Source organism: Salvelinus fontinalis, chromosome 1 (genome assembly GCF_029448725.1).
Source record: "Salvelinus fontinalis isolate EN_2023a chromosome 1, ASM2944872v1, whole genome shotgun sequence".
NCBI classification, from domain to species: Eukaryota; Metazoa; Chordata; class Actinopteri; order Salmoniformes; family Salmonidae; genus Salvelinus; species Salvelinus fontinalis.
Window position 1 is genome coordinate 40,171,889 of NC_074665.1, and position 20,516 is coordinate 40,192,404.

Below are 20,516 nucleotides of genomic sequence, written 5' to 3' on the forward strand. Positions count from 1 at the left end.
CTTTCTAACTATTTCTATGGCATATTTGCGGACACAATTTATGGAAGATGACAAAACTTTGAAGATAACAATAGATGACAAAGTCAAAGCCAGGCCATTGGTTTCCATCTATGGTGAAGTTTTCCCTAAATCAATGCTTATGACAAATCTAGCTCCAGAAGCAGCCATAGAGCCAGCTGGCTAATCTTTTGAATACGGTATAGTAAAAAAAAAACCCAGCAACAACAGATAAGGTTAGCAAGATACTGTAGCTAGCTAGCTAGATACGTTTAGCATGCTAGCTAGCTATGCTGACAGCTGACAGTGCCATATTTGTTGATATTTATCAACTCCGCGTGGAAATTCCCACACCCAATTCATGAATGTGTATAAGTAGCCTTCGTCATTCTTCAGAGGTGGAACTTAAACGTGCATTTCCTCTCCAGGACAGGAAATGACGTTGAAATGGTGACAGCAACTTCCTCGGGGAGAGTCCTTCTAGGGCTGTTGTTGTGACTGTATTACCGCCACAACTGCAGTCATGAGTCATGACCGCAGTAAAATTCTGTTGAGTCACGGTAATCTCCTGTTATGCACTCTGGACAAGCTGTGGTAGTAACCAACTTGCTAACTACCATCAGGTCCTAATGGCCTCGGACTCAGGGCTCTATTGTCCCTAATGGACTCAGGCCACAGAAGCTCACAGAACGGGACCGCCGAGTGATGAAGCATGTAGTGTGTAAAAATCGTCTGTCCTCGGTTGCAACACTCACTACCAAGTTCCAAACTGTCTCTGGAAGCCATGGCAGCACAAGAATTGTTAGTCGGAAGCTTCATGAATTCGGTTTCCATGGCCGAGCAGCCGTACACAAGCCTAAGATCACCATGCGCAATGCCAACGTCGGCTGAAGTGGTGTAAAGCTCGCCGCCATTGGACTCTGGAACAGTGGAAATGCGTACTCTGGAGTGATGAATCACGCTTCACCATCTGGCATTCTTACGGACGAATCTGGGTTTGGCGGATGCCGGGAGAACCTGCCCGAATGCATAGTGCCAACTGTAAAATGTAATGTAGGAGGAATAATGGTCTGGGGCTGTTTTTCATGGTTCAGGCTAGGCCCCTTAGTTCCCGAAAAGGAAATCTTAACACTACAGCATACAATGACTTTCTAGACGATTCTGTGCTTCCAACTTTGTGGCAACAGTTTTGGGAAGTCCCTTTCCTGTTTCAGAATGACAATGCCCCCTGTGCACAAAGTGAGATCCATACAGAAATGGTTTGTCGAGATCGGAGTGGAAGAACTTGACTGGCCTGCACAAAGCCCTGACCTCAACCCCATCGAACACCTTTGGGATGAATTGGAACGCTGACTTCGAGCCAGTTCTGATCGCCCTACATCAGTGCCCGACTTTACTAATGCTGTCATGGCTGAATGGATGCAAGTCCCCGCAGCAATGTTTCAACATCTATTGGAAAGCCTTCCCAGAAGAGTGGAGGCTGTTATAGCAGCAAAAGGGGGGACCAACTCCATATTAGGGCCCATGATTTTGGAATGAGATGTTCAACGAGCAGGTGTCCACATACCATTGGTCATGTAGTGTATCTCATCACCATGCGTTTCCATCTCCTCCCTTCTCTCCTTTATTCCATTCTTGAGCACGTAGATGGGCTGGCAACAGTTTTGTGAAATGTTTCGTTGCGAAAACAAGTTACTATCGATGTTCCCGAACAGATTTCACTTTGTTTCCCAAATGAAGCACTGGGTGGCTGCAAGAACAAGGTTGGAGAGCCCATGGCATACAGAGTTTGGTCAGAATATCACCTCTTGGGCAGCTCCTGAAAAATTTGTTGATGCTTTGAGTGAAATCAGTTATACATAATTATATTTATTTCTCAGTTACTCATAACAAGCACATGCTCTGCTATATATTTGAAGTAGCCTTCAAACAGACCGGCGGGATAGCGCTCGTCCTCTATTCGTTATTGGAGTCTTCCCCTCCTTGGCGACCAGATACAGCTTTGCCTCCCTGGATCCAGAGGTTCCGGAACCGTCTTCCCTGGGAGATTCCGATTAGAGATCGGATTCGGAGGTACCTGGGCCTTCGTCCTCTGTTCTGTCTCCCTCTCCGGTGGCTTTTACATCGTGTTCAGATCCTTAGAGCTCCCACCCTCATCAGACCGTGAGGCTGCCTGAGACTCCAGCTCATTCATCATCCACGATGGATACTACAGCTGGCTCGGGTCCATCAGGCCCCACCGTCCTTCAGTCCTCGAGGGGTTTGCGAAACCACTCGAGGCAAAAGAACGGCTGGACCTCCTTAGCCATTGCACCAGCTGTCGTTATCGGCATTTCTATTGTATAAAACATCTTGGTTCCCGGGGAAAAAACCCTGTGCTATCCTAGAGCACGAGTAAAGGACATTACAATTCTGCTTCCGACCGTTCCACGACAGATACCGGGAGCTGAAGCTGTCGTAGTCCATGCGGGGTCAAACGACATCAGGAGGGCTAGCTGGGAACTTCTGAAAATAGATTTAGCACTGAAAGATTCCAAAAAGTGGCCAATTATTTAATGTCCGGAACCATCGTTGGGCTGCGGATGTGAAAGATTCAGTAGGTAACAGGCATTACACACCTGGCTAAAATATTACTGTACCTCTGTTGGAATCACTTTTATAGATAATTTCGATACCTTCTGGAAACAGAAATGACGGAGTCCATACAAATCATCGTGGCTCCTGCGTTTAGACAATGACTTATCAACAGCTCAGTTAATCCCTACCATTGTGTCGCTGAGTTGTGAATGTACATTATCCTAGGGGCATTGGCAGACACAAAGTAAGTAAGTAACTTAATGTATGTCCACTAATTGCCCTGAATGCCTCTGTTGATCCTACAGTATAACTCTGTGAACCAGAGTTATACTGTTAGCACTAAGGCGGTGTGCCCTAGTAGGTAGTGTCACGCTCGTTGATGGAAGAATCAGACCAAGGTGCAGCGTGGTAAGCGTCCATCATTTATTTTGATGAACACGAAAAAACAGTAAACTACAACCGAACGTGAAGCTACATGCAGTGCAGTAAGCAACTACACACAAACAGGATCCCACAAACTAAAGGTGGAAAAAGGCTGCCTAAGTATGATCCCCAATCAGAGACAATGATAACGCTGCCTCGGATTGGGAACCATACCCGGCCAACAAAGTAATAGAAAAAATAGAATTCCCACCCTAATCACACCCCGACCTAACCAAATAGAGAAATATAAAGGCTCTCTAAGGTCAGGGCGTGACAGGAAGTCCCTTGTGTGCAGCTCACCCTGCAGCTCAAATATAAATAACATGAACACGTCTACTTCTGATAAGCTTAACAGTAAAGCAATAAAAACAACCACGCATCCCAGAAAAGTGCCAAAAAATGTGTCACATTAACATATGTAGCCTAAGAAACAAGGTTTGTGAAGTCAACTTCCTAGTAACAGATGACATTAATACCTCAAAAATCACTTTGAAAATACATTTGATGATACAGTAGTAGCAATACATGGTTATAACGTCTACAGAAATGGCAGAAATGCTAATAAGGGCAGTGTTGCGGTCTATATTCAAATTTTATTTGTCACATGCGCTGAATACAACAGGTGTAGTAGACCTTACCGTGAAATGCTTACTTATAAGCCCTTAACCAGCAATGACGTTTTAAGAAGTTTCTTCTTAAAACTTCATTGCTAAATAAATGAAAATTTTAAAAATGACAATAAAATAACAATAATGAGGCTGTAAATACATATATATATTTTTTAGTTAACCTTTATTTAACTAGGCAAGTCAGTTAAGAACAAATTCTTATTTACAATGACGGCCTACCCTGGCCAAACCTGGACGACGCTGGGACGATTGTACACCGCCCTATGGGACTCCCAATCACAGCCAGATGTGATACAGCCTGGATTCGAACCAGGGACTATAGTGATGCCTCTTTCACTGAGACGCAGTACCTTGGACCACTGGGCCACTCGTGAGCCCACAGGGGGTAATGTTACCGAGACAATGTGCGGAGGTACAGGTTAGTCGAGGTAATTTGTACATGTAGGTAGGGATAAAGTGACTGTGCAATGATAATAAACAGCGAGTAGAAGCAGTGTAAAAACAAAGGGGGGTGGTTGTCAATGCAGATTCTCTGGGTGGCCATTTGATTAATTGTTCAGCAGTTTTATGGCTTGGGGGTAGAGGCTGTTAAGGAGCCTTTTGTAACTAGACTTGGCGATCCGGTACCACTTGCCGTGTGGTATCAGAGAGAACAGTCTATGACTTGGGTGACTGGAGTCTTTAACAATTTTTTGGGGCCTGGATGACAGGAAGCGTTGCCCCCGTGATGTACTGGGCTATCTGCACTACCCCCGTGATGTACTGGGCTGTCTGCACTACTACAACTTTCTTGGTGTGTTTAGACCAGGATAGTTTGTTGGTGATATGGACACCAAGAAACTTGAAACTCTCAACCCGCTCCAGTACAGCCCCGTCGATGTGAATGGGGGCCTTTTCCTTTTCCTGTAGTCCACGATGATCTCCTTTGTCTTGCTCACGTTGCGGGAGAGGTTGTTGTCCTGGCACCACACTCATTTCTCTGACCTCCTGTCTCATCGTTGTTGGTGATCAGGCCTACCAATGTTGTGTTGTCAGGAAACTTAATAATGGTGACGTGCCTGGCCATGCAGTCGTGGGTGAACAGGGAGTACAGGAGGGGACTAAGCACACACCCCTGAGAGGTCCCCGTGTTGAGGATCAGTGTGGCAGATATGTTGTTGCCTACCCTTACCACTTGGGTGCGGCCCGTCAGGAAGTCCAGGATCCAGTTGCAGGGGGAGGTGTTTAGTCCCAGGGTCCTTAGCTTAGTGATGAGCTTTGTGAGCATTATGTTGTTGAATGCTGACCTTGATTGACTATCAATAGCATTCTCACATAGGTGTTCCTTTTGTCCAGGTGGGAAAAGGAAGTGTGGAGAGCAATAGAGATTGCATCATCTGTGGATCTGTTTGGGCAGAATGCAAATTGGAGTGGGTCTGGGGTTTCTGGGATAATGGTGTTGATGTGAGCCATGACCAGCCTTTCAAAGCACTTCATGACAATCGACGTGAGTGCTATGGGGCGGTAGTCATTTAGGCACGTTACCTTTGCTTTCTTGGGCACAGGCACTATGGTGGTCTGCTTGAAACATGTAGATATTACAGACTGGGTCAGGGAGAGGTTGAAAATGTCAGTGAAGACACTTGCCAGTTGGTCCGCACATGCTCTGAGTACACGTCCTGGTAATCATTCTGGCCCCGCGGTCTTGTGAATTTTGACTTGTTTAAATGTCTTGCTCACATTGGCTACCACAGAGCGTGGTCAGTCGTCCGGAACAGTTGGTGCTCTCATGCATGCTTCAGTGTTGCTTGCCTCGAAGCGAGCATAAAATGCATTTAGCTCATCTGGTAGACTTGCGTCACTGGGCATCTCGCGGCTGGGTTTCCCTTTTTAGTCCATAATAGTTTGCAAGCCATGCCACATCCAACGACCATCAGAGCCGGTGTAGTAGGATTCAGTCTTAGTCTTGTATTGACGCTTTGCCTGTTTGATGGTTCGTCTGAGGGCAAGGCGGGATTTCTTATAAGAGTCCGGGTTAGTGTCCCGCTCCTTAAAAAGCAGCAGTTCTAGCCTTTAGCTCGGTGCGGATGTTGCCTGTAATCCATGGCCTCTGGTTGGGATATGTACGTACGTACGTACGTTCACTGTGGGGACGACGTCGTCGATGCTCTTATTGGAGAAGCCGGTGACTGAGGTGGTATACTCCTCAATACCATTGGATGAATCCCGGAACATATTTGAGTCTGTGCTAGCAAAACAGTTCTGTAGCGTAGCATCTGCATCATCTGACCACTTCCGTATTTAGCGAGACACTGGTACTTCGTGCTTTAGTTTTTTTTTGTAAACAGGAATCAGGAGGACTTAATTATGGTCAGAATTTCCAAATGGAAGGCGAGGGAGAGCTTTGTACGCGTCTCTGTGTGTGGAGTAAAGGTGGTCTAGAGTTTTTTTTCTCTGGTTGCACATGCTGGTAGAAATGCTGGTAGTAATGAGGTAAAACTGATTTAAGTTTTTCTGCATTAAAGTCCCTGGCAATTTCTCGCATGGAATAGCCTTCATTTCTCAGAACAAGAATAGACTGACGAGTTTCAGAAGAAAGATGTTTGTTTCTGGTCATTTTGAGTCTGTAATCAAACCCACAAATGCTGATGCTCCAGATACTCAACTAGTCTAAAGAAGGCCAGTGTTATGGCTTCTTTAATCAGGACAACAGTTTTCAGCTGTGCTAACATAATTGCAGGTAGCCCTTTTTCCCACCTGTCCTGGTGGGAAGTTGACTTTGTTTGTGGCACATAGCCCTAAGCTTCACGGTTTGTTTTGTATTGTTTATTGTAACAAGTGCCTGCAATCTGGTTCAGGTTATCAGTCATCCTACCAGTGTAGTTACAAACAGCACAGGAATGAAATCAACATGTTTTCATCACAGCTTTACTAATGCTGCAGAAAATTGCTTTAAAAAATATCCAAATCCATCAGATGTAGTGATCACAATATAGTAGCCATATCTAGGAAAACCAATGTTCCCAAGGCTGGGTGTAATATAGTGTATAAGAGGTCATACAAGAAGTTCTGTAGTGATTCTTATGTTGATGATGTAAAGAATATTTGCTGGTCTGTGGTGTGTAATGCGGAGCAACCAGATGCTGCACTTGACACATTCATGAAAGTACTTATTCCAGTTATTAATAAGCATGTACAGATAAAGGAAAATTACTGTATAAACGGTTAAATCCCCTTGGATTGATGAGGAATTGAAAATGTGTATGGTTGAGAGGGATGATGCAAAAGGTATGTGAAATAAGATTGGCAATGTCTGTCATGACTTCCGCCGAAGTTCACTCCCCTGCCTGTTCGGGCGGTGCTCGGCGGTCGTCGTCACCGTCCTACTAGCCGCCACCGATCCCTTTTTCGTTTGTCTGTTTGTTTTGTCTTATTAGTTGCACCTGTTTTTTGTTTCGTAATGAGTATCCCTATAATTAGGAGTTTGACCCGCCCTTGTTTTGTGCGGGATTGTTTTTTGTTACGTGTGTGTATGTTTGGGTTTTTGCAAGTGTTCTCTCTGCGCCCTTGATGTTCGGGCTTATTCAGTTTTGAATTAAGAAAAAATATAAGGAATATTTTTTTCCAAAGCGGCTCTCTCTCTCTCTGCGTCTGGTTCTTTCGCCAACCTAGTTCCGCGTGACAGAATCCCGCACCAACACAAAATGGAACCAGCAGGAGCAGCCGCGTCTCCTCTCCCATCGATGGAGGAAAGGGTCCTCCATCACACCAGTGTTCTCCACCGTATTGGGTCGGCTATGGACCAAATGATGGAGAGGATGGATCGATGGGAGAGGAGTGGCCTTCCCACCTCATCTCCAGCACCCCCTCCTCCAACACCTCCTGTTCCTGTTTCAGCATCCGGCTCCGGGGCTCTTCGGCTGGCGCTCCCACGGGAGTATGATGGAACGGCGGCCGGGTGTCAGGGGTTTCTTCTTCAGCTGGAGCTTTACCTGGCGACCGTTCGTCCTACTCCCTCCGGAGAGGAGAGCGTGTGCGCCCTCGTCTCCTGTTTGACTGGACGAGCTCTTGAATGGGCCAACGCAGTGTGGAATGGCCCAGACTCGGCGAGGGATCATTACCCTGAGTTCACCCGCCGATTCCGAGCTGTGTTTGACCACCCACCAGAGGGTCGTGCGGCGGGTGAACGGCTGTTCCACCTGCGTCAGGAGACGAGGAGCGTACAGGACTTTGCCCTGGAGTTCAGGACCTTGGCTGCAGGAGCAGGGTGGAACGACAGGGCCTTAATAGACCATTTCCGATGTAGCCTTAGGGAGGACGTCCGCAGGGAGCTAGCGTGTCGGGACACCACACTCACGCTGGACGAACTTATTGACATGGCCATCCGTCTCGACAACCTGCTGGCTGCCCGCGGACGTTCGGAACAGGTCCTGTCGTTTCCACCTCCCAGCCCTCCTACTCCTATCCCTATGGAGTTAGGGGGGGCAGCGTCAAGGGGGACCGGAGGAGGAGTGTCCTCCTGTACCAGTTGTGGTCGGCGAGGGCACACGGCCGACCGGTGCTGGAGGAACTCTTCTGGGAGTCGGGAGGGCAGGCGGAACACTACTCGATCACCCCAGGTGAGTCAGCACCAGACTTACCCAGAGCTTCCTGTTAGTCATATGTTTGTGTTAACCTATTTCCCCGGGTTTTCTCCCTCTCTACAGCATAAGGCGCTAGTCGATTCAGGCGCAGCTGGGAATTTCATTGATCGGGGGCTCGCATTAAGGCTAGGGATTCCCCTTGTGTCGTTAGAGTTACCTTTCCCCGTGCACTCCTTAGATAGCCGACCATTAGGGTCAGGAATGGTCAGGGAGGCCACGGTACCACTGGACATGGTAACGCAGGGTAGTCATAAGGAGCAGATTAGTCTGTTCCTTATCGACTCACCTGCGTTTCCAGTGGTGTTGGGAATTCCCTGGCTAGCTCAGCACAACCCGGTGATTTCCTGGCAACAGGGGGCTCTGAAGGGGTGGTCAGAGGAGTGTTCAGGCAGGTGTCTAGGAGTTGCCGTTGGTGCGACTACGGTGGAGAGTCCAGACCAGGTTTCCACCGTGCGCATTCCCTCTGAATATGCCGATTTGGCTATCGCCTTCAGTAAAAGGAAGGCGACCCAATTACCACCCCATCGACGAGGGGACTGCGCGATAAACCTCCTGGAGAACGCTGCACTTCCTAGGAGTCACGTGTATCCTTTGTCTCAGGAGGAGACAGCGGCTATGGAGACATATGTTACTGAATCACTGGGACAGGGATACATTCGGCCCTCTGCATCACCTGTCTCCTCGAGCTTCTTTTTTGTGAAAAAGAAGGATGGCGGTTTACGCCCGTGCATTGATTATCGAGGTCTAAATTCCATCACAGTGGGGTTTAGTTACCCCCTACCTCTCATCGCTACGGCGGTGGAATCATTTCACGGGGCACGCTTCTTCACAAAATTGGACCTGAGGAGTGCGTATAATCTGGTGCGCATCCGGGGAGGAGATGAGTGGAAAACTGCATTTAGTACTACATCTGGCCATTATGAGTACCGCGTCATGCCATATGGGTTAAAAAATGCTCCAGCTGTCTTTCAATCCTTCGTAGATGAGATTCTCCGAGACCTGCTCGGGCAGGGAGTGGTAGTGTACATTGATGACATCTTGATCTACTCTGCCACCCGCGCGGCGCATGTGTCTCTGGTGCGTAAGGTACTTGGGCGACTGTTGGAGCATGACCTGTATTGCAAGGCGGAGAAATGTGAGTTCTTCAAACAGGCCGTTTCCTTCCTGGGTTATCGTATTTCCACCTACGGGGTGGTGATGGAGGAGAACCGCGTTACAGCCGTGCGTAATTGGCCGACTCCGACCACGGTGAAAGAGGTGCAGCGGTTTTTAGGGTTTGCCAATTACTACCGGAGGTTTATCCGGGGTTTTGGTCAGGTGGCTGCTCCCATTACCTCACTGCTGAAGGGAGGACCGGTGCGCTTGCGTTGGTCAGCAGAGGCGGACAGAGCTTTCAGTTGTCTGAAGGAGCTGTTTACCAATGCGCCCGTGTTGGCGCATCCGGACCCCTCTTTAGCGTTCATAGTGGAGGTGGACGCGTCCGAGGCGGGGGTCGGGGCCGTGCTGTCCCAGCGCTCGGGCGAACCACCCAAGCTCCGCCCTTGTGCCTTCTTTTCGAGGAAGCTCGGTCCGGCGGAGCGAAACTATGATGTGGGGGACCGGGAGTTGTTAGCTGTAGTCAAGGCTTTGAAGGTGTGGAGACATTGGCTTGAGGGGGCGAAACACCCTTTTCTCATCTGGACTGACCATCGTAATCTCGAGTACATACGGGAAGCGAGGAGACTAAATCCGCGTCAGGCTAGATGGGCCATGTTTTTCACCCGGTTTCAGTTCACCATCTCGTACCGACCAGGCTCCCAAAACACCAAGGCCGATGCGCTGTCCCGTCTCTATGATACCGAGGAGCGGTCCGTTGAGCCAACTCCCATCATTCCACCTTCATGTCTCGTGGCACCGGTGGTATGGGAGGTGGATGCGGAGATAGAGAGAGCCTCACGGTTAGAGCAGACCCCTCCTAACTGTCCAGCAGGGGTTCAGTACGTGCCGGGAGGGGTCCGGGATAAACTAATCCGTTGGGCTCATACTCTCCCCTCCTCGGGTCATCCTGGCATCGAGAGGACAGTGCGGAGTCTTAGAGGGAGATACTGGTGGCCCACGTTGGCTAAGGACGTGAGATTTTATGTCTCCTCCTGCTCGGTGTGTGCTCAGAGCAAGGCTCCTCGGCACTTGCCTAGAGGGAAGTTACAGCCCCTCCCCGTTCCACAACGGCCGTGGACACACTTATCGGTGGACTTTCTTACCGATCTTCCCCCGTCCCAGGGAAGTACTACGATTTTGGTCGTTGTGGATCGGTTTTCTAAGTCCTGCCGTCTCATCCCGTTGCCCGGTCTCCCTACGGCCCTGCAGACTGCGGAGGCCTTGTTTACCCATGTCTTCCGGCACTATGGGGTGCCTGAGGATATCGTTTCTGATCGGGGCCCCCAATTCACGTCCAGAGTCTGGAGGGCGTTTATGGAAAGACTGGGGGTCTCGGTCAGCTTGACCTCGGGTTTTCACCCCGAGAGTAATGGGCAGGTGGAGCGCGTAAACCAGGATGTGGGCAGGTTTCTGCGGTCATATTGCCGGGACCGGCCTGGTGAGTGGGCGAGGTATGTTCCTTGGGCTGAGCTCGCTCAGAACTCCCTCCGCCACTCCTCAACGAACATGTCCCCGTTTGAGTGTGTGTTAGGTTACCAGCCGGTCCTGGCCCCATGGCACCAGAGTCAGACCGAGGCTCCTGCGGTAGAGGAATGGGTACAGCGCTCCAAGGACACCTGGAAAGCCGTCCAGGAATCGCTAAAGTTAGCAGGACAACGGCAGAAGAGGAGCGCTGACCAGTACCGCAGTGAGGCCCCCGTGTTCACACCGGGGGACAGGGTCTGGCTCTCGACCCGAAACCTGCCTCTCCGCCTGCCCTGTCGGAAGCTGGGGCCGCAGTGTGTGGGGCCGTTTAAAGTCCTGAGGAGAATAAACGAGGTGTGTTATAGGTTACAACTCCCTAGGTATTACCGTATTAACCCCTCGTTTCATGTGTCTCTCCTCAGGCCGGTGGTGGCTGGTCCCCTGCAAGAAGGTGAGGTGCCTGAGGTCCCTCCACCCCCTCTGGAGATCGAGGGGTCCCCGGCGTACACAGTACGTGCCATTCTGGACTCGAGACGCCGGGTGAGGGGCCTACAGTACCTCGTGGACTGGGAGGGGTACGGTCCGGAGGAGAGATGCTGGGTTCCGGTGGGGGACATTTTAGATCCTACTTTACTGAGAGACTTCCACCGCCTCCACCCGGATCGCCCGGCACCTCGCCCTCCGGGTCGTCCCCGAGGCCGGTGGCGGCGCGCTGCGGGAGCCGCGCGTCAGGAGGGGGGTACTGTCATGACTTCCGCCGAAGTTGACTCCCCTGCCTGTTCGGGCGGTGCTCGGCGGTCGTCGTCACCGTCCTACTAGCCGCCACCGATCCCTTTTTCGTTTGTCTGTTTGTTTTGTCTTATTAGTTGCACCTGTTTTTTGTTTCGTAATGAGTATCCCTATAATTAGGAGTTTGACCCGCCCTTGTTTTGTGCGGGATTGTTTTTTGTTACGTGTGTGTATGTTTGGGTTTTTGCAAGTGTTCTCTCTGCGCCCTTGATGTTCGGGCTTATTCAGTTTTGAATTAAGAAAAAATATAAGGAATATTTTTTTCCAAAGCGGCTCTCTCTCTCTCTGCGTCTGGTTCTTTCGCCAACCTAGTTCCGCGTGACAATGTCAGGTATGCGTAACTGGTTGTAAAGGAGTCAGGTGCAGGAGAGCAGATATGGTGTAGCCAACGGAGCCTTTTATTTTGGCGAACCAAAAACACATGGTAAAGTGAACACGAAATAACAATACGGGTTAACATAACCCAGACTAACGCAACAAACTAACGTGCGCAATACATGAAACAGAATAAACAATACCACACAAAGACATGAGGGAAACAGAGGGTTAAATACACAACACGTAATGAGGGAAATGAGAACCAGGTGTGTGGGAAAACAAGACAAGACAAATGGAAAATGAAAAATGGATCGGCGATGGCTAGAAGACTGGCGACGTCGACCGCCGAGCACCGCCCGAACAAGGAGAGGCATCGACTTCGGCAGAAGTCGTGACAGTACACCCCCCCCCGACACGCGGCTCCAGCTGGCCTCGGGGACGACCCGGCGAACGAGGCGCAGGGCGATCCGGATGGAGACGGTGGAACTCTCGCAGCAGGGAAGGATCTAACACGTCCTCCACCGGAACCCAGCATCTCTCCTCCGGACTGTACCCCTCCCAGTCCACGAGGTACTGAAGGCCTGACGTCTCGAATGCAGTATGGATCGAACGGAGTACGCCGGGGCCCCCTCGATGTCCAGAGGGGGCGGAGGAACCTACCGCACCTCAGCTTCCTGGAGCGGGCCAGCCACCACCGGCCTGAGGAGAGACACATGGAACGGGTTAATGCGGTAATCGGGGGGAAGCTGTAACCTATAACATACCTCGTTCACTCTCCTCAGGACTTTAAATGGCCCCACAAACCGCGGACCCAGCTTCCGACAGGGCAGGCGGAGGGGCAAGTTCTGGGTCGAGAGCCAGACCCGCCTCACTGCGGTGACGGTCTGCGCCAACTTTCACTGATATGGAAGGACATTCAAAGAGCATGCACTTACATAAATGACTGATGATTGGCTGAGAGAAATTGATGATAAAAAGTTTGTGGGGGTTGTTTTGGTAGACTGCAGTGATGCTTTTGACATTATTGATCAGTCGGCTGCTGGAAAAACATACATTGGGGCAAAAAAGTATTTAGTCAGCCACCAATTGTGCAAGTTCTCCCACTTAAAAAGATGAGAGAGGCCTGTAATTTTCATCATAGGTACACTTCAACTATGACAGACAAAATGAGAAAAAAAATTCCAGAAAATCACATTGTAGGATTTTTAATGAATTTATTTGCAAATTATGGTGGAAAATAAGTATTTGGTCACCTACAAACAAGCAAGATTTCTGTCTCTCACAGACCTGTAACTTCTTCTTTAAGAGGCTCCTCTGTCCTCCACTCGTTACCTGTATTAATGGCACCTGTTTGAACTTGTTATCAGTATAAAAGACACCTGTCCACAACCTCAAACAGTCACACTCCAAACTCCACTATGGCCAAGACCAAAGAGCTGTCAAAGGACACCAGAAACAAAATTGTAGACCTGCACCAGGCTGGGAAGACTGAATCTGCAATAGGTAAGCAGCTTGGTTTGAAGAAATCAACTGTGGGAGCAATTATTAGGAAATGGAAGACATACAAGACCACTGATAATCTCCCTCGATCTGGGGCTCCACGCAAGATCTCACCCCGTGGGGTCAAAATGATCACAAGAACGGTGAGCAAAAATCCCAGAACCACACGGGGGGACCTAGTGAATGACCTGCAGAGAGCTGGGACCAAAGTAACAAAGCCTACCATCAGTAACACACTACGCCGCCAGGGACTCAAATCCTGCAGTGCCAGACGTGTCCCTCTGCTTAAGCCAGTACATGTCCAGGCCCGTCTGAAGTTTGCAAGAGAGCATTTGGATGATCCAGAAGAAGATTGGGAGAATGTCATATGGTCAGATGAAACCAAAATATAACTTTTTGGTAAAAACTCAAATCGTCGTGTTTGGAGGACAAAGAATGCTGAGTTGCATCCAAAGAACACCATACCTATTGTGAAGCATGGGGGTGGAAACATCATGCTTTGGGGCTGTTTTTCTGCAAAGGGACCAGGACGACTGATCCGTGTAAAGGAAAGAATGAATGGGGCCATGTATTGTGAGATTGAGTGAAAACCTCCTTCCATCAGCAAGGGCATTGAAGATGAAACGTGGTTGGGTCTTTCAGCATGACAATGATCCCAAACACACCACCCGGGCAACGAAGGAGTGGCTTCGTAAGAAGCATTTTAAGGTCCTGGAGTGGCCTAGCCAGTCTTCAGATCTCAACCCCATAGAAAATCTTTGGAGGGAGTTGAAAGTCTGTGTTGCCCAGCAACAGCCCCAAAACATCACTGCTCTAGAGGAGATCTGCATGGAGGAATGGGCCAAAATACCAGCAACAGTGTGTGAAAACCTTGTGAAGACTTCTGTCATTGCTGTCGTTTGACCTCTGTCATTGCCAACAAAGGGTATATAACAAAGTATTGAGAAACCTTTGTTATTGACCAAATACTTATTTTCCACCATAATTTGCAAATAAATTCATTAAAAATCCTACAATGTGATTTTCTGGATTTTTTTCTCATTTTGTCTGTCATAGTTGAAGTGTACCTATGATGAAAATTACAGGCCTCTCTCATCTTTTTAAGTGGGAGAACTTGCACAATTGGTGGCTGACTAAATACTTTTTTGCCCCACTGTATGTGTTATGGCTTTACACCCCCCTGCTATACTTTGGATAAAGAGTTACCTGTCTAACAGAACACAGAGGGTGTTCTTTAATGGAAGCCTCTTCAACATAATCCAGGTATAATAAGGAATTCCCCAGGGCAGCTGTTTAGGCCCCTTCTTTCAAGCTTTACTAACGACATGCCACTAGCTTTGAGTAAAGCCAGTGTGTCTGCAGTTGAAGTCGGAAGTTTACATACACTTAAGTTGGAGTCATTAAAACTCGTTTTTCAACCACTCCACAAATTTCTTGTTAACAAACTATAGTTTTGGCAAGTTGGTTAGGACATCTACATTGTGCATGACACAACTCATTTTTCCAACAATTGTTTACAGACAGATTATTTCACAATTTCAGTGGGTCAGAAGTTTACATACACTAAATTGACTGTGCCTTTAAACAGCTTGGAAAGTTCCAGAAAATGATGTCATGGCTTTAGAAGCTTCTGATTGGCTAATTGACATAATTTGAGTCCATTGGAGGTGTACCTGTGGATGTATATCAAGGCCTGCCTTCAAACTCAGTGCCTCTTTGCTTGACATCAGGGGGAAATCAAAAGAAATCAGCCAAGACCTCAGAAAATAAATTTTAGACCTCCACAAGTCTGGTTCATCCTTGGGAGCAATTTCCAAACGCCTGAAGTTACCACGTTCACTTGTACAAACAATAGTACGCAAGTACAAACACCATGGGACCACGCAGCCGTCATACCGCTCAGGAAGGAGCGGTATGTTCTGTCTCCTAGAGATGAATGTACTTTGGTGCGAAAAGTGTAAATCAATCCCAGAACAACAGCAAAGGACCTTGTGAAGATGCTGGAGGAAACAGGTACAAAAGTATCTCTATCCACAGTAAAACGAGTCCTATATCGACATAACCTGAAAGGCCGCTCAGCAAGGGAGAAGCCACTGTTACAAAAACACCATAAAGAAGCCAGACTACGGTTTGCAACTGCACATGGGGACGAAGATTGTACTTTTTGGAGAAATTTCCTCTGGTCTGATAATACAAAAATATAATTGTTTGGCCATAATGATCATTGTCACGTTTGGAGGAAAAAGGGGGGAGGCTTGCAAGCCGAAGAAGACCATCCCAACCGTGAAGCACGGGGTGGAGGCATCATGTTTTGGGGGTGCTTTGCTGATGATCAGAACGTGCTGTTGGTATGTTAAAGGCGCTTCCATGAACAAGTGTTGGAACACGTCCAACTAAATCCACGATTTTAATTGGCTGCAGAAGTTGTGCCAGGATGTAATCACTGCCACCTTGTGAGGTTAGCAAAGAGCTAATGTGTGTCATGTTATCTGATGGGACCTTCTACAATTTCGCTTTCTGTCACATGCAAGTAAATCGAAAATGTTTAATTGTCTGATATGCATTTTGTGTGTGAGAAACTGTTTAACTTTAAATGCTTGCTTATGTTCGCATGAAGCAGAAAGTAATGAACCACAACTTGAAATAAGACAGTAATAGTAACAATTGGTCAGAGCACTTTACATTGTATGGGGAGGGGAACTCATCTTACCCACTGCCAATGTGTAGCAGCACCCACCTTTTCTTCTTTAGGCTTTACTCACAGATAAGTTAAGTTTCTAACACTGTCCAAAACTGACAATGTTTTTTCTCTGTGTGTCCTATTCTAGTGCTGGATCAACTCCTGGAGGAGCTGCAACGCTTCCTCCTGATCCTGGATCGGGAAAACCTGAGTGGGAATGCCACTGTGCAGAAAGGCCTGCTGTCTGACCTGCTGCAGTCCTACAGATGCTCCAACGGTATGTGTAACCAGTGGACATCTGACATGGCCCAGCAAACATGCGCACATTGGCGTGAGGTAGGCCCAAAGCGGGCAAATATATTGTCCCCATGTAGGTATCCCACATTGGGCCGATGCGCCTTGCTCATCGGCTCCACATTGGCCCCAAGGTAGGTGGCCCCAAGAAAAGCCATAACTTTTCCTAAAATAATTATACTCTTTAGATCAACTGCCCTTATTGGGCCCCAACATAAGCTCATGGTACTGACCATATCGGGCTCCTGAGTGGCGCAGCGATCTAAGGCACTGCATCTCAGTGCTAGAGGCGTCTCTACAAACCCTGGGTCGATTCCAGGCTGTATCACAACCAGCTGTGATTGGGAGTCCCATAGGGCATCGCACAATAGGCCCAGCGTCGTCTGGGTTAGGGTTTGGCTGGGTTAGGCTGTCATTTTAAATAAGAATTTGTTCTTAACTGACTTGCCTAGTTAATTAAAGGTTAAATAATTTATGTATTGTATGTATGTATTGCCCACCAGGCACGTGCACAGATAGGGTTATACCTGTGCCGAGCACATGCCCCTTTGCCCTCCCACTCACCAAGTGCCCTTTTGGATGGTGGTATAATATTTGTTGTCGTGTACTGTTTTTGTCATTGTTCTAAACCCACTGCCCCCAAGATGTTGTGATGTCGTCAAGTTCGCCACCCGTTACCCTGTCCATTGGTTAGCCCTGTGCAGAGTTCACATGCGCCCGGGTTGCCTTTTTCCCAGTCCGCCCCTGTACAGAGATTGTGTGGGCCGGGTTTCCGAACATGCATGTCCTGAGATGTGGTCACTGGTCATGTGTGTAGCGAGCTACCCAGTTTAAATATCAACAGTAGCCTACTGCCACAGGAGCATAACACTTGATTTACATCATCAATATTCGGTCTGGTTTGCAGCATCATTTCAATTATTTCCTTATAGAATCAAAGCTGCGGAAAGCCTGGTGAGTTTAAATACATTTGCCAAAGTTATAGATTTACTGCTGTCAGTTCAGAAAGAATTTTGAATAATTCTACACCATGAGTAGTGGTGGCAGGGGCGGAAGGTAGCCTAGTGGTTACAGCGTTGGACTAGTAACTGAAAGGTTGCAAGAGCGAACCCCGAGCTGACAAGGTAAAAAATCTGTCGTTCTGCCCCTGAACAAGACAGTTAACCCACTGTTCCTAGGCCGTCATTGAAATTAAGAATTTGTTCTTAAGTGACTTGCCTAGTTAAATAAAGGTAAAATAAATAAATTGTGAGCAAACATTGTTTTACAAAGTAGTGCCAAAAGCCTATCTCTATTGTTTTAGCCTACTTTGCAATTGGCCTATTGGATGTCGATAGCACACAGATTACGGTCTTCTTTTTTCAGCAGGAGCCATTTGCACGCGATTGTATTAGAAATATTGTTTTGTCTGCATGCTGTTCACTGACAGATTAACAGTGCATTCCCCACTGTAGGCTATCCTTTGTTATTGGGCTACACACAATCCACAGCTAGGCAATGTTTTAAAAGAAGCTATTGATCCTCTGTGGCTAAATTATATATATTTTTTACCTTTATTTAACTAGGCAAGTCAGTTAAGACCAAATTCTTATTTACAATGACGGCCTACCAGAAGGCAAAAGGCCTCCTGTGGGGACGGGGGCTGGGATAAAAAAATTATAATATAAAAAATATATAGGACAAAACACACATCACGACAAGAGAGACACCATAACACTACATAAATAAAGAACTAAGACAACAGCATGGCAGCAACACATGAAAACACAGCATGGTAGCAACTAGGGATGCAACGGTACAGTGGGTCCATGGTTCGGTATGTATCGCAGTTTGTGTGTCACGGTAACGGTACGGTTTCGGTATCTTTATATTTAAGAAAAAACTAAAAACACATCTCCCTTTAAACAATGAACGCTTTGTTTTGCCTATAGACAAATAAAACGTTCCATTCAGAAAAGTGTATGAAATCAAGGGGAAAAAAACTTTCAAATTAAAAGTGCTTCTTAGCTTTGACAACCTGTAGGTGCTTTGCCTTCTCTAGTTTAAATAAACGTGGTACACACTTGTATAGGCAATATTAAATGTAAAAAATAACTTGAATTGCAACATCAAGTTGGTACCCTATATGAGATATCTATTCCTTTATGTTGAGGTTCTTCTTTAAAAAGAGAAACATGTCAACATTCGCTGAAGCAAGACGAGAACGGCTTGCACTGACATTGTCCCCCGCAGTGGAGAAAACTCTCACTTGCAACAGAGGTTCCCGGGACACTGAGGCACATCATGTTTTCATCACATTTTAAAGCACATGATAAAAACAATATCATGAAAAATAATTTTAAAAAAATAGGTAATTCCTGATGTTCATGCTCCACAATTTCTTTGTTGAGATCCTTGTAGACTGTCGCAGCAGGCTGGCAGGGATTTAAACCTTGGATCAAGGGCTGTAGCTCTGTGACGGTCGTCTAGAAGATCCCTGTCTGTGTATCTTCTCTCCAAGTCCTGAATGATGGCTGCCTTGGCCTCCATGATGGTTGCACTGTCCTCAGGACCTGGTGCCATGGATTTGAGAATCATTGTCTTTAGAGGGAGCATCATTGATGAGGTGGGACTTATTTCACTGCTCATGAGAGTTGTCATTATTTTCAGGGGGTTCGGTAGCTGAATGAGTTCTTCTGCCAGCTTCAGTTCACTGCCAGTCAGCATGGCTATGTCTTTAACCGAATTCTTCACAGCCTTGTCCAATACTGCAGAGTAGATGGCCGGTTGCTGATCCACATGACGTTCCAGCATGTCATGTATGGTATTCCAACGGGTTGTGACATCATGGATTCATTTGTGCTTTGGTATATCTAGCATCTCTTGCTTGACTGTCAAATCTTGGTGAGCTGTTCTGCTTTGTGGGAAAAAGTCACCAGTTTTTCTGACCTTCCCCAGGAGGCGGGACACTGCCTTGAGAGAGACTGCCCTCTTGGCTGCTAGGTTCAGGATGTGTGCAAAACATCCAATGTGGGGCCCAAACCCATCAGCTTCATGGATGGCATTCACAATGTTTTGTGCGTAATCTGTAGTGGCTAAGATTGTGATATTTGGTCTCTCTAGCTTCCACTCAGTCACATCATTCATTCATTCTAGGGCTGAGTGTGTGCTTGTATGACTCTCATACAGGGAACGAGTTTGCAACACGTAGCTCTTCATCTCCCAATCCAGTACATAGTTAACCGTCACAGTAAGGTAGCTTTGAGTTGCTCTGGAGGTCCAACTATCAGTGGAGAGAGTTAGATAGGGTGTCTGTCAATTCGTTTTCAATTTCTCTCCGTGATGTTTCATAGAGTTTGGGAATTACATTGCTGCTGAAATGTGTGCGGGAGGGGACATTGTAACACGATAAAAAATAAATAAATCAGGTGACGAAATCCCGAGTCAGTAACCACCGAATAGGATAGGGCTGCAAATCTTTGGCTATGAATACTCCCACTCCTTTCGTTATTTCTTTATGAATTTCTGAATTTGTCTCAAATTGTTGTTAGAAGGCAACAGCGAGAGATTGTTGTGTTTTCGCTAACGAATGGACTCTCCTTGCTCCAGCTCCACCTGCAAGGGATACGGCCGGGTGATGGCGACGTAAATGACACGTTAGAAGTGTTTCCACTCGAGTAGCCAACAGTGGGAAAGCAATGCTCGATGACTGTACTTTGTTTGTTTACGGTCTTCTTACCCTCGCCTCTTCAAATGTGCTTCTCTCTGTCACACCACCGCACGCCATTGTCACGTGGCGTGACAATGTATATTTCTAACACTGTCCAAAACTGACAATGTTTTTAGTTTCCCCTCTCTTCATGGGGCCCCTTTAGGAAGGTTTCCTACTGAGATGTCATTGCAAATCGTCCATTGGCTGTTTAATGGGGAGGTGGTTGCAGTCACTGCGGTTGCCACATTTTGAGACATTGCTGTGGAGTAAAGTGTCAGCCCTCAAGGAGCCCTCTAACGGCCTGGTGCCACAAGCAGTTGCCTGCCTTGCCTGTTCACAAGCTGAGCATCTGGTTCTGTGGATCTGAATGCACAACGTGCATGGAGTATGCAATG

The 20,516-nt window shown here is 47.5% G+C and overlaps 1 protein-coding gene across 2 annotated transcripts in view; it reads left to right on the forward strand.

Annotated features, from left to right (window-relative positions):
• afap1l2 (actin filament associated protein 1-like 2) overlaps positions 1 to 20,516 on the forward strand; it is a 159,539-nt gene that overhangs the window by 18,734 nt on the left and 120,289 nt on the right. For both annotated transcript variants that reach the window (XM_055921013.1, XM_055921006.1), the window contains exon 2: positions 16,285 to 16,413. In XM_055921013.1, the coding sequence (XP_055776988.1) occupies positions 16,285 to 16,413 (129 nt within the window). The remainder of the gene's footprint in view (positions 1 to 16,284; positions 16,414 to 20,516) is intronic.